The 12,308-nt window shown below is 30.9% G+C and overlaps 6 protein-coding genes across 7 annotated transcripts; 2 read left to right on the forward strand and 4 right to left on the reverse strand.

Moving 5' to 3' along the window:
• Positions 1-157: 157 nt before the first annotated feature.
• LOC111677174 (translation machinery-associated protein 7 homolog) lies at positions 158-640 on the forward strand. Its single transcript, XM_046946998.1, has 2 exons — positions 158-216; positions 322-640. The coding sequence occupies exon 2, from the start codon at positions 340-342 to the stop codon at positions 532-534; it is 195 nt and encodes a 64-aa protein (XP_046802954.1). The 5' UTR covers positions 158-216; positions 322-339; the 3' UTR covers positions 535-640.
• On the reverse strand, positions 322-1,976 carry LOC111677173 (ribokinase). The gene is made up of 3 exons (XM_023438261.2): positions 1,695-1,976; positions 1,086-1,634; positions 322-1,027 (listed from the first exon to the last, which is right to left on the reverse strand). The coding sequence occupies exons 1-3, from the start codon at positions 1,760-1,762 to the stop codon at positions 673-675; spliced, it is 972 nt and encodes a 323-aa protein (XP_023294029.2). The 5' UTR covers positions 1,763-1,976; the 3' UTR covers positions 322-672.
• A 3,072-nt stretch (positions 1,977-5,048) lies between these two features.
• LOC111677185 (myb-like protein P) lies at positions 5,049-9,545 on the reverse strand. Of its 2 annotated transcripts, none has more exons than XM_023438274.2 (2): positions 9,003-9,545; positions 5,049-8,344 (listed from the first exon to the last, which is right to left on the reverse strand). In XM_023438274.2, the coding sequence occupies exon 2, from the start codon at positions 8,309-8,311 to the stop codon at positions 5,051-5,053; it is 3,261 nt and encodes a 1,086-aa protein (XP_023294042.2). In that variant the 5' UTR covers positions 8,312-8,344; positions 9,003-9,545; the 3' UTR covers positions 5,049-5,050. The 2 variants fall into 2 exon arrangements, with proteins under 2 accessions (XP_023294042.2, XP_046803223.1); XM_046947267.1 differs by lacking the exon at positions 9,003-9,545 and adding an exon at positions 8,731-8,748.
• Positions 9,546-9,811: 266 nt separating this feature from the next.
• LOC111677158 (26S proteasome non-ATPase regulatory subunit 8) lies at positions 9,812-11,042 on the forward strand. The gene is made up of 4 exons (XM_023438235.2): positions 9,812-10,123; positions 10,198-10,373; positions 10,437-10,644; positions 10,701-11,042. The coding sequence occupies exons 1-4, from the start codon at positions 10,016-10,018 to the stop codon at positions 11,004-11,006; spliced, it is 798 nt and encodes a 265-aa protein (XP_023294003.2). The 5' UTR covers positions 9,812-10,015; the 3' UTR covers positions 11,007-11,042.
• On the reverse strand, positions 11,041-11,517 carry LOC111677159. Its single transcript, XM_023438236.2, has one exon. It carries the CDS (start codon positions 11,374-11,376, stop codon positions 11,095-11,097), a length of 282 nt encoding a protein of 93 aa, XP_023294004.1. The 5' UTR covers positions 11,377-11,517; the 3' UTR covers positions 11,041-11,094.
• Positions 11,518-11,586: 69 nt separating this feature from the next.
• LOC111677179 (uncharacterized protein C1orf131) lies at positions 11,587-12,253 on the reverse strand. Its single transcript, XM_023438268.2, has one exon. The coding sequence runs from the start codon at positions 12,152-12,154 to the stop codon at positions 11,615-11,617; it is 540 nt and encodes a 179-aa protein (XP_023294036.2). The 5' UTR covers positions 12,155-12,253; the 3' UTR covers positions 11,587-11,614.
• Between the last annotated feature and the right edge of the window lie 55 nt (positions 12,254-12,308).

Genomic DNA, 12,308 nt, shown 5'->3' on the forward strand with positions numbered 1-12,308 from the left:
AAACAACATTACAGAAATAATTAAAAATAGTCCATTAACATTATTAGGAAAAAATACAGGTTAAATTTAATAATATTTTAAACTACTCCGCTGCATATTAAGTACATTTTTAAACAACTATGTACATATGTATTTCTCTTTATTCCTCTCTCTCTCTCTCTCTCTCTCTACGTACAATTTCTTTTGTATTGTGTAAAAAAATTCTTGTGCGGGGAGGTTAGAAATATTTTTTTTTTGTAAATTTCATATTTGTTTTAATATTAAAAAAAACGTGCCTTAATTCTAGAACATTTATAATATATACACATATTTTCTTTACAGTAGAGAGATTAAACGAAAATGTCTGGTCGTGAAGGTGGCAAAAAGAAGCCTTTAAAGGCACCCAAAAAAGAATCCAAAGACTTGGACGAAGACGATATGGCTTTCAAGCAAAAACTTAAGGAACAACAAAAAGCCCTAGAAGCTGCTAAACAAAAGGCTTCCCAAAAGGGTCCCTTAGTTGGAGGCGGCATCAAGAAGTCGGGCAAAAAATAATTTAGTTAAGCATTTATTAAAAAAAATTGTTACACTTAAAAGAAAACCTTAAAAAGTTAACAATAAATGTGTGTATAGACTTTTTTTACAAATATTTATAGACAAATAATGTGTTTTCTCTTGCTTTGTTATTATTATTTAAATTTCACTAAAGTTATAGGTTTGCCTTACAACGGTTTGTATATCTTGGGCTTTAGGGAAACTGGTTTGAGTACCTGGATATTTTACAGAGTGGGCAGCCACATAATTAGCAAATCCTATATGCTGGTGAAGTTCTTGCTGAGGATTTTGAGCCATATGAAAGGCTAAAGCACCTAGAAATGCATCACCAGCTCCGGTTGTGTCTAATACCTTTTCGACTTTATATGCCGGCACATGTATACATTTGCTGGGCTCTTTGGTAGATGTGTAGACGGCTCCTTGAGAACCTAAAGTTATGATAACAGTTTGGGCTCCTAGTTCCAATAGTTTTTTGGCAGCAGTTTTAGCTTGACTGTTAGGATTAATGTAAATATTAACTAAACTAATAAGTAAATAGGAAATATGCTTACCACAAAGTTTTTATATCCTCCAATTCACACATTAAAGCTGCTTCGGTTTCATTAACACACAGAATTGTGGCTGCCTTTAAAAGTTCTGCTGGAGTGTTTTTTAACGCTGGGGCAGCATTTAATATTGAAATACCTTTAAATGCCTGCAAAGCTGCTAAAGTACCGTCCAAAGGTGTTTCCAATTGACAAAGTAAAACTTTGGCATTTTGAAATAACTCTTCTGCCTCATGAACATCATTAGCAGCCAAGTTATTATTGGCTCCGGCCACTATAACAATATGATTTTCTCCCTCTGAACTAACAGCAATTTGAGCAATACCCGTACTTTCTCCCGCACACTGTTTAACAAAGTCCACATTTACATTTTCACTTTTCAATTGTTGCACATATTGCTCTCCCCACATATCCGTACCCAATTTAGCGATCATGGCAGTATTAGCACCTAAACGTGCAGCCGCTACACATTGATTGGCTCCCTTGCCACCAAAACCATTCGCAAATTTGTAACCATGTAAAGTTTCTCCAGCCTTGGGCAAGCGGTCCACATAGCTGCCAATGTAAATACTAATTTCAATAATGTGTTTTAAGTTTAACTTTAGTTTAATTTACCATATAAAATCTACTATAGCTGAACCATAAACCAAAACATTTACAATATTTCTAGTTTTATCACCCATTATTGTTGTTGCAGTTTTGTTTCTTTTAAAGTTTTCTTAATATTATTTGGTTTTCTTAATTAAGGCAAATTTAAAACTATCTATTAGCAATGTGAAACAGCTGCAAATTTGTTTAAATTATTATAAAACAACTTGTTACTAATTGTAGATTTTTCTTATCTAATTATTTGTTGATTTTTTTCTAAAGGTATGTAGTAGATATTTTTATTTACAATATGAGTTTTTAAGTATCATCTTTAAATGTTTAATATGATGATTACGGTATTTTTGTACATATATAAATAATTAATCGTAATATTTTGTAATTCTAACATTTCTAACAATTTGTTAGTACGATAAAAAACATATACCGTAAAATTTAATACTTTTTCTCCCGGTGTAAAGCAATGGTGAAATTATGCTTAATAAGATATATTTTATAGATATTTTTAATATATTAATGAATTTAGTTTAAAGGAATGATTATAGCTATACACCGATTTTTCAAGATTTATATTTTCCAAGAAGTAGTTATAACATTAAGATTCTTTATTGAAAAAAAACTTTATTTTATTAAATATCGAAAAAGTAATCAGAACGTGAATTCTTTCGTTCAATTAAAACAAATATGTATTAAAGTTTATTTTAATCTATTACAAAAAAAGTAAATTTTAATAATTGAACAAGTTTTGAAGGACTTGGACAAGAAGCAGTTATACATTAAGATTCTTTATTGCAAATGTCGAAATATCAAATATCGAAAAAGTAATTATCGGAATCTGATTTCTTTCGTTCAATTAAAACAAATATGTTATAAAGTTTATTTTAATCTATTACAAATTAAAGTAAATTTTGAGAATTGAACAAGTTTTGAAGGACTTGGACTAGAAGCAGTTATAATACCAAGATTCTTTTTTTAAAAAAAAACTTTATTTTATTAAATATCGAAAAAGTAATCAGAATGTGATTTCTTTCGTTCAATTAAAACAAATATGTTATAAAGTTTATTTTAATCTATTACAAAATAAAGTAAATTTTGAGAATTGAACAAGTTTTGAAAGATTTGGACTTGGATTTGGACTGTAAAAGATTTCATTAAACAAAAAATAGAACTATGTTCTGAAATTAAAATGAAATTTTTGAAATACGATTTGAAATACAATTATAAATTGAAAATTTTGACACCTGGTATTTGTATATAGAATAATCATAGAATTACAAGTATCTATAATACATATAATTTCTGAAATACAATTTGAAATATCTGGAATAAATTTACTCTTGAAATTAAAAAAAAACTGAATTAATTTTATTTTCATAATAACCTAAATTTCAAAATATACGGATATTTTGAAATTTAGGTTATTATGAAAATAAAATTGAAAAACATTTTTTTATATAAAAATATATTAAAAATTGATTGAAATACAATGATGAAAGGTAGATCGATCGAAGCGTATAATGAATCGGCGTGTTTTAACGTTTCGTTTTTCATTTATTGATTATTGATTTTATTATGAGAAGAAATTTTAAATTAAAAAATATTCTTTATATAAAAATAATTCAAATTTAAAAACAAATATTAAAAATTAATTGAAATACTGTGATCTAGGGTATAATGTTCGAAAGGTATAAAAAATCGGCTTAAAAAAATAAAAATCCTGATCTCTTTAAATAAACAATTTCAAAACTGAAAAAATATCGAACTATATGTTAAATTTTTTATATTCAAACAAGAATACTTTATGCGGCTGTACCGAAGCTTATATACCCTTCAGTAACAGTTTTTTCCTCTAATTTTGTATATTTTCAGAAATTATCTCCGATTTTTGCTCATATCTGGAATCTTCTGAAAACTAATTTCAACATACACACAGACAGACAAATGGATATGGCTAAATAAACGCTATTAACTATAAGGATCTTGAATATATAGGGTCGGAAAGTTATATTAGAGAAAAGTATTTTTCCTCTCAAATATTAGGGTAACCCATTAGAATTTTAAAACGCTTACTTTATGAAGAAAATCTCTAAATTACCAGCACTGTTCTTGTAATACAACCCTTGACGGGATTATTACACACAATACTGAACACACTACAAAATAAAGGGTTGCCAGGTTTAGAAAAAAATACAAAAATATAGGTGTTTTTATTAATAACTTTTATTAAACTTCAATATTTTACAGATTATATATTTACTTTAATAGTATATGTATTAAGATTATATAACTAAACAAATTACTAAAAAAATATATATAGATTTGTTAAAAAGAGCCCTTTTATTAAATTATAAAGAAAAATTAAATTTGTATTTAGCAATGAAAAAACATATTTCTGTTTAAATTTGTTAAAAATTGTTTTAACGTTTTAATTTTTGTTTTGTGTTTTTTTTAACATATTTTATAATTATATAAATTTACAGTAAAAATTAAAATGTTAAACTAAGTATTTGTTTTAAAAATAAGTGATTTTTTTTATAATAATAATAAAACTAGTGATACGAAAGTTATTTTTAATTAATTAAAATAATGTATGCAGAGTTTGTTACACAAAAATAACATGTTTAAAACGCATTTTAGGGGGAAAAAATTATTAAAAATGTTTTAATGATAAAAGTAATGTTTTAAATATTTCATATAATTAATTTTAAATATTATATTTATTACTTTTAGTTCTTTTTTTTATAATTTCAATTCTTTTTCTTTTCTTTTTTGTATTTTATAAAGCGAAATTTACATTATTTACTTTTACGTAATTCAATTACATTTTCTGTTTGTTTTTAAATTTTCTTTTTTATTTTATTAAAATTAAATTTTTCTTTATTTATAACTTAAATAATTTAAAACTAAAGTTACTTATTTATTTTCATATAGAAAAAAAGAAGAAAACAATAGATTAGTTTAACAAAATGTATGAAATATGATGATGAGTTAGTTAGATTTTTGTTTAAACAAATAAATAGACTTTTCCAGTTGTAAGTGATATACTATACTCTTATTATCAGAGTAATATAGCTCCTTTTTCATTCCTAAGTTTATGTTTATAAAAAAAATTTAAAATTTGCAGGATTTTTGTCAGTTTTTCCTTTTAAAAGTATTGTGCTTTTCTAAGTAAATTTAGAAAGTTTTTTACAAAAAAATTTTTTTACAAGTTTCTAGTCTATAGCCTAGTCTATAGTCTAGTCTGTATTCTAGTTTATAGTCTAGTCTATGTTTTAGTTTAGTCTATATTCTATATTTCAATTTATAGTCTATCCTCTAGTCTATAGCCTAGTCTACAGACTAATCTTTTCTTTTTCTCTTTCCTTCTACTGTACTATAGAAATATGTTCTACAAAATCACTTTGTAGTGTCAGAGTATCCACGACCTGCAGTAAAATTTCAATTTCCCTTTCGTTATATACTATGCTGGGCGCTCCCACTAATCTAACATTTTTGCCTTCGATGTTAGTGTAAAATGTTTTATTTTTAAATATAACTGCTCGATCGTAGGGCATACGTGAGGCTTGTGACTTTTCTATAGAACGGCGAAACATAACACATGAAGGCTGATATTTACCACGATCTTCTTCTTTGATATTATGCTCGAAAAGATCACCCGTAAAGGTGGCATAGGTACCTTTACCCAATGTTTGGGGTGAAAGTTCGTAAAGTGTGACCTTAGTGCTCCACAGATCATTGGGCAGACAAATGTTTTTAGCATTATTGGCTAAACGTATTAAAGGCATTTCCAATTGATTTTTAATAATTGTGGAGCGTTTTATTTCGGGCGGCATATTGATGACATACCAGGTTTCGAAACAAGTGATTTTCTTAATGATTTTATCGCCCTGCTTGGAAATAACGACTTTTTCGTTATTTGTTTTATTGCGTGCTGGGAGCGTGGGAACAATTGCTTGTTTGGGATTCGGTAACGCCGGCGTTGTTTCGTTGACTTGCTGATTGGTGGCTGCTAGAGAATTTTCTTTAGCCGCTGCTGGTGTTAAACGCTTTTTATTACTACTCACCACTATGGGTGTATGAGATACAGCGTTGATACGTTTTTTGCGTTGCGTCAGGGCAGTTTGTTTGGATGTCAGGGCTGCTGTGGAGGAGTTGTTTTTGTAATTAGCTTTATTGCTACTGTTGCTAGTTTGTAATACACTCTCATCTTCTTCGGTATTTTGCGATTCGGTGTCTTCAGTATCCATATCCCTTAAGATTTGTTCTCGCTTTCTAGTTCTCTGCGTTAATTTCTGGCGTTGTTTACCAAACCTACTCTCTATCTCATCTTCAGTTTCTTCTTCTTGCTCATGCTGCTGCTCTTGCTCTTCCTCCTCTTCCTCGTCTTCATCCAAAGACAAAGGAAAACTTTCATCAGCAGAATCCTCCATATTTGCTATTAGTGGCTTAACCGGTTGTGTTTTCTTAGCCACCATGGAATTTAATATACGTGGCGCTGGTTTGTCGGGTGATTTCAAGGTGGCCGTTAAGGTAGTGGTAGTTTTGGCCGTTACCCTTGTATTACGCAAACCCAATTTATGATTAAGTATTTGGGGTGCGGGTTGTGTAGTAGATGATGATGATGATTTTGTGGGTAACTTTCTTAATGATTCGCTAGAACGAGCTAGGGAAGATGTTTTCTTGTTATTATTATGTGTGGGTAATTTTTTGGGTGGCGCCGTAGCCAACTCCATAACATCATCTTCTTCATCATCATCATCCTCGTCCTCTTCATCATCTAAACTAATACTTTCCGAAAATTCTATAACCGTTGGAGCTTTGTTGTTATTGGCTTTTGCTTTTGTTATCAACACATCTCCCTTTTTGTTGATTATATCATTGACATTGACTATGGTAAATGTGGGCATTGTTTCGAAATCATCCATGGTGGAATTGGGAGAATCATCTTTAAGATCTATGGTGTTTTCAGAGTTAATAGAGCTGTTGGCAGCTGCTGGTGTTGGTGATGTTGTGGTTTTTGTTTTTATATTGTTCTGCTGTTGGGATTTCGCTTTATCGCTTATTTTGCTGTTAGCAGTAGTTGAGGAGGAAGATCCAGTTGAGTTAGAGGATATTGTTAAGGCGGCGCCATTTTGTCTAGCTTTTTGTGTGGGTAGTTTAGGTGAACCACTGCGTTGCCGATTTGTTTTGGCCGCCAGTAATTTAGCTTGTGTTGTTAGATTAGTTTGGTTTGTTTGGCTTTTCTGTTTTTGTTGTTCATTCGTGGCTGAGCTGACGTTCTGTCTTTGCTGAGCATTAGACTTGGCTGTTATTTCAATAGCCCGCCGTTGATTTGATGTTTGATTATTACTAAATTTATTGCTGCTGCCATTAACAGTTTGCTGGTGCTGCTGTTGTTGGCTGTGCGCTGGTGTTGTCGATTTCTGCAACGCCAAACGATTTTTATTGAAAGGAGTAGAGGTGGCACTTACACGACTCTCCTTAACCGGCACTTTAACTTTATTACCCGCTGCAGTGGAAAGTAATAATTGTTTTCGTTTTATAGTATATGAACTTTCATTATCACTGGAGTCATCTTGGATTTCCTCAAGTTTGCGTTTTTGAGCAGTAGCTCCACTACCGGCCAAAATATTAAGATTACGTTGATTATTGGCCGTAACTAATGAACGTCTTATTTGCTGTAATTGTGAGGGTTGAGAACGTAAACTTGTAGACGTGGCTGCAGTAGAGGATGTAACACGTTTGTTTTGGGAGTTGGCTGCTGCTTGTGTGGGTAATTTATTGTTTGTTTGTGTTGCAGGTTCTTGAACTCTTTTGGGGCGTCCACGAGGCCTGACGACACGCACAGGCTGTTCCTCTATATCGGAAAAATCTGAATCATCTTGATTATCTTTCTCATCAACCTGATAGGCTTTATCGTTAACCATATCTGCCTCATCATCCTCAACATCATCATCATCGTCATCATCTTGGTCCATGTCATGTCTTTCGTTATAATCATCTTCGGAATTACGATTATAGAAATCATCCGAACTGCTAGAAGCTTTACGTGTTTTACTACCGCCACTCGGAGCCACAGACCCGCCCCGGCTGGCGGAGGATCCTAAAGAAGCTACATTGCGCACAACTTTTGGTGTTACCAAATCTTCACTGGCATATTTGGGATTTGGTTTAATAGCGCGTCTTGATCTGCCTGCCGCAATGGTGGGTGGTGGTGTTTCATCTCGGGAGGGTGTTGAAACGGGTGTAGATTTATTTGATCTGGGTATAATCTTGATTTTTTGATTAGATCTTATATTAGTCATATTAGAGTTCGTGGTCTTTTGTGTTTGGGGAGTTTGTATACTATTGCTGCTACCTACGATTCTCTTTTTGATAGGTCCACTCTGGGGTTTTTGCTGTTGAGGTGTTGCTGTTGCTACAGCTACTCCTCTTCTTAATTTAGGTGTGGGAGCCATAGTCGTTAATGTGTTTACACTTAAGCGTGTGAGACGATTTATACTACTGCGGCTTTCTTCCGGAGCCGGTGAAACGTTGGGTGAGTTCTTTGTAACTTTCTCTAGACGTACTACACAAGAACGTGTCTTTTTAGCTTCTACAACGTTGGGCTTCTTTCCAACACGCATTTTTCACATAGAAGCAGCTTTATCAAGGTAGTGCTAGAAGAAAAAGAAGAAAACTATTTTTCAATAAAATTCTTTAAGGAATCTATATTTAATGGATTCAAATAAGGTTTTATGTTTAGAGCAAACATAAACACGGTTTTATGTAAAAAAAATCAAAAACTATTATTTTTTTAATAATTTATATTAATAAAAGTCCCCCAACCAACCCTTCAATTATAATTAAACCATCTGGCAACACATTTATAAAATAAATTGGCGGGAATCTCGTCTAAAAAAAAACAACAAATAATTTCCATTTCTATTAACTTTAAATAAATTTCATAATGTTTACAAATTTATTAAAATCAATTAAAAAGAAATATTAATGTCACATCAAAATATCATAGAAATTTAGTTTAGTTTTGCCCTACTGTACTCACAAAATGAAAACATTAAAAAAACAAACGAACAAACAAGCAACAAACAGACCAAAATAATATACAATATATAAAATGCAACAACACACTCATACAATCACTATGTCAGATACGTACATGCAAACTTACATACATACGTATAATTGTATGTACGTAAGTCATAGAGTCAAATCAAGTCTCTGTCAGTCTTTAGCTCTTTATTGCGCGGACTTTTCTCAACCATCAAAAGAAAAAACAAATATAATTAGACTTGACAATCATACAAAAACACTTACTTTTTTATAATTTTTTATTATGATTATAGCAGATTTTACAACAAAAATTATAAATGTCGTTCATTTAGAAAGGAATTTTTCACACAACACAATATAAAAATAAAGAAAAATGTACAGCTAATGTTTAAATTTTTTCTTGCGTTTAGTTTTTTTCTCTTTTTGGTTTCACTAAAATTTATCTGATTTTTTTTCTCGGTGTGTTTTATTTTTCCTTTTTTTCTTGCTTCTGTCGTCCACAAAGAACGCAAATGCCAGGCTAACACAATGTTTTTAACACTTGGTTTTTATTAATTTATGATAGATTGTAATAAATCTTTTAGTAATTTCACTATTTGCACTAAATTAAAGAATATTTCTTTTGATTTTTAAGTAAAATTATCCATAAAATTGCAACGTTAAATGATGTCGACCAACGCTAGATGATATTTTGTACGGCAGCACTTGGGAAAAAGTGGTAATTTTCTCTACGAGTTTAAAAGAAAGAGACAACAACTTGCATGTATAAACAACAATTTGACAGTTCCCTTTCAGTAGGGTATAAGTAAGAATGTGATAGTTATATTAAGGTAAACAAAGTGGTGAGTTTATTTTTTTATATCATGGTAATAGATTTACCCTGACATTTGTATAGAAAATGGCGGATTAAAAATAGCTGGAAAATCTATTACAATTTTAAAGAAATTCTTATAATATTCTTCATAAATTACACATAATCAATATATTTTGTTTAAAAATATTAACTTTTCTTTTAACAATTTATTTAATTAAGATTTATGTTTACAAAATTAGTAATTTTTAGTTTGATTTCTATTATATTAAGTGGCAGCAACAGCTATTGCTAATGTCACTTATAAATGTCACTTTGACATTTACTAAGAATATAGAAAACAAAAGAGATTTAACAACAAACAAACAGCGGCCAATATACAAGACAAACAAAAATTGCAAATCATTTACAAGACAAGAATTTCCTTAGTGTTTTTTTGTGAAATTATTTAAAAAAAGAAAGAAAAATGTCTAATTTAACTGAAGTTGAAAATTTGTATAAAGAATTAAATACCGAATGGCATAAAAAACCACAAAATATTAAGAAATGTGGACAATTGCTGGATCAATTAAAGGTTTCTATTAAAGGAAGATAACCTCAAAACAAAGAATTTTTTTGTTTAATCTAAATATCCTTCATTTTTCCTAGGTGGCCCTGACTAAATTGGCCTTTTTGCCTACAAAAGATGTTAAATCTTCTAAAAATGAAATGATCTTGTCACGCAATGTCTTGGAAATTGCAGTAGAATATAGTGTAGTCACCAAAGACATACCAGCCTTTGAGAGATACATGTCCCAATTAAAGTGTTATTACTATGATTATCAGTAAGTTAACAATAAACTAAATATAATAAGCATTCCATTATATTAATAATAAACGTTTTGCAGGCAACAAATTGGCGAATCAGAAAATATGTATAAGCTATTGGGCTTAAATCTCCTGTATCTTTTGTCGGTAAATCGTGTTTCAGAATTCCACACCGAATTGGAATTGTTACAAGCCGAAATTATACACTCCAATAAGTATATCTGTCCCATTTTGGCATTAGAACAGTATATAATGGAAGGACGTTATAATAAAATCTTTCAAGCTAAGGTAATTTTTCGTTAAATTATTTTTATTTTCTAATTATACCCATTATTCCATTATAGAGTTGTGCCCCTTCCGAAATCTATTGCTATTTTATGGACATTTTGTTGTGCACAGTGCGTGATGAAATCGCCGCTTGCATTGAAAAGGCCTATGAGAAGATTTCTATAGAGGAAGCCAGCAAGAGGCTTAATCTAAAATCCATGGAAGAGGTTAAAGCTTTTGGCAAGAAACGCAACTGGAAATTGGCAGCTGATAATGTTTATAGTTTTGTTGATAAATCGATAAAACCCAAAGAAATTCTACCATCTGTGGAATTGGCCGAACAGGCCATTTTCTATGCTCGCGAATTAGAAATGATTGTTTAGAACAGCTCACTTATTTAATAAACATTCAAAAATGTATCATTTTTTAATTAATTTTATTTTACAACAACAATTTCATTATTTGTCACAATTACTTTTTCAAAGCCGAAGGTTGGGGGCAACGATATTTAGCCATTTCGATTTCAGCCTCAGCATAGCTGAAACGATTGAAACAGAAGTATTCGGGTACTTTGTATTGACCATTGGGTGATGCTCCAGGACCAACGGGTTCGCTTACAGGTTTAACACAGTTGCTGGATAAGCCTTTGACATTGCTAGTAGAGGGACCAGTTGAGGCACCGGGAGTCTTGACGCCACTAGCTTGAGTATAGCAACGTCTTAGGAGACTTTGGCAATTTCTTACGTTTCTCATGGTTGTTGTATATATTTTAAAAACTAATTTTAACTTTTTTATATATATTTTTTATTAAAGATTCACGTAATCTTATGCAGCAGCACTCTCGCTCACCTATCAGTTTAACTGTCAAAAACCATATGTTTAATGTCAAAAGTAATATGGTGAATTTTTCTTAGTATCAGTGTTGTAAAATGTTTACAGAAATAATAAAAATTATTGAAAAAATTAGTTTGTGTTAAAAATTCAACAAAATTTATTTCCTTTTCTTAAATTTAGGTTTAACCACACCATAATGTTGATCTATAGCCGCCACCGGTGCCCGCTTCTTATTTTGTTTCTCGATTTTTGTTTTACTGCGACACTTAACCGAAGCAGCACCCGTTTGATTTTTACCCAATTGATGCAATTTTTTCCTTTCTTCTCGTATGTTTTTCAGTCTTTTGCGTTCGTCCAACAGTTCTTTATAGTTTTTGTAGGCCTTTTTTGGTGGCTTAGCACCCAATTGCACCATTTGATAGATTAACATTTTCTTTTTATTTTTCTGCACTCGCTGATTATTCATGGCAAAATTTAAAACTTCATGACGAGCCTTTTTAATATCAAATTCATTTTCATCTTCCGCTGGTGTTTTGGCTGTGTTATTTTTCTTAATACGTTTGCTGTCGTCCTGAGGAGTTATTGTTGTGGATGCTTTTGGCTCCTCAAATACTATGGCTTTAAATTCTTTTTGTTTATTTTGCAAAGCCAATGCGGCTTTGGTTAAAACAGGCTTAAATTCTGAACTTGCGTTCATAGTTTTACTTTATTAAAACACAATAATCTATTATTTATAAAATTTAAGCAAAAGACATGTGTCTGCTCTTGTTTTGATTAATGTTTGTTTTGATTTATATTCACCTCCATAAATAAAACAACTCTGTTTTAATGTTTTGATGTAAAGGGCTACC

This window comes from Lucilia cuprina, chromosome 3, assembly GCF_022045245.1.
Source record: "Lucilia cuprina isolate Lc7/37 chromosome 3, ASM2204524v1, whole genome shotgun sequence".
In the NCBI taxonomy this organism is placed as follows: Eukaryota; Metazoa; Arthropoda; class Insecta; order Diptera; family Calliphoridae; genus Lucilia; species Lucilia cuprina.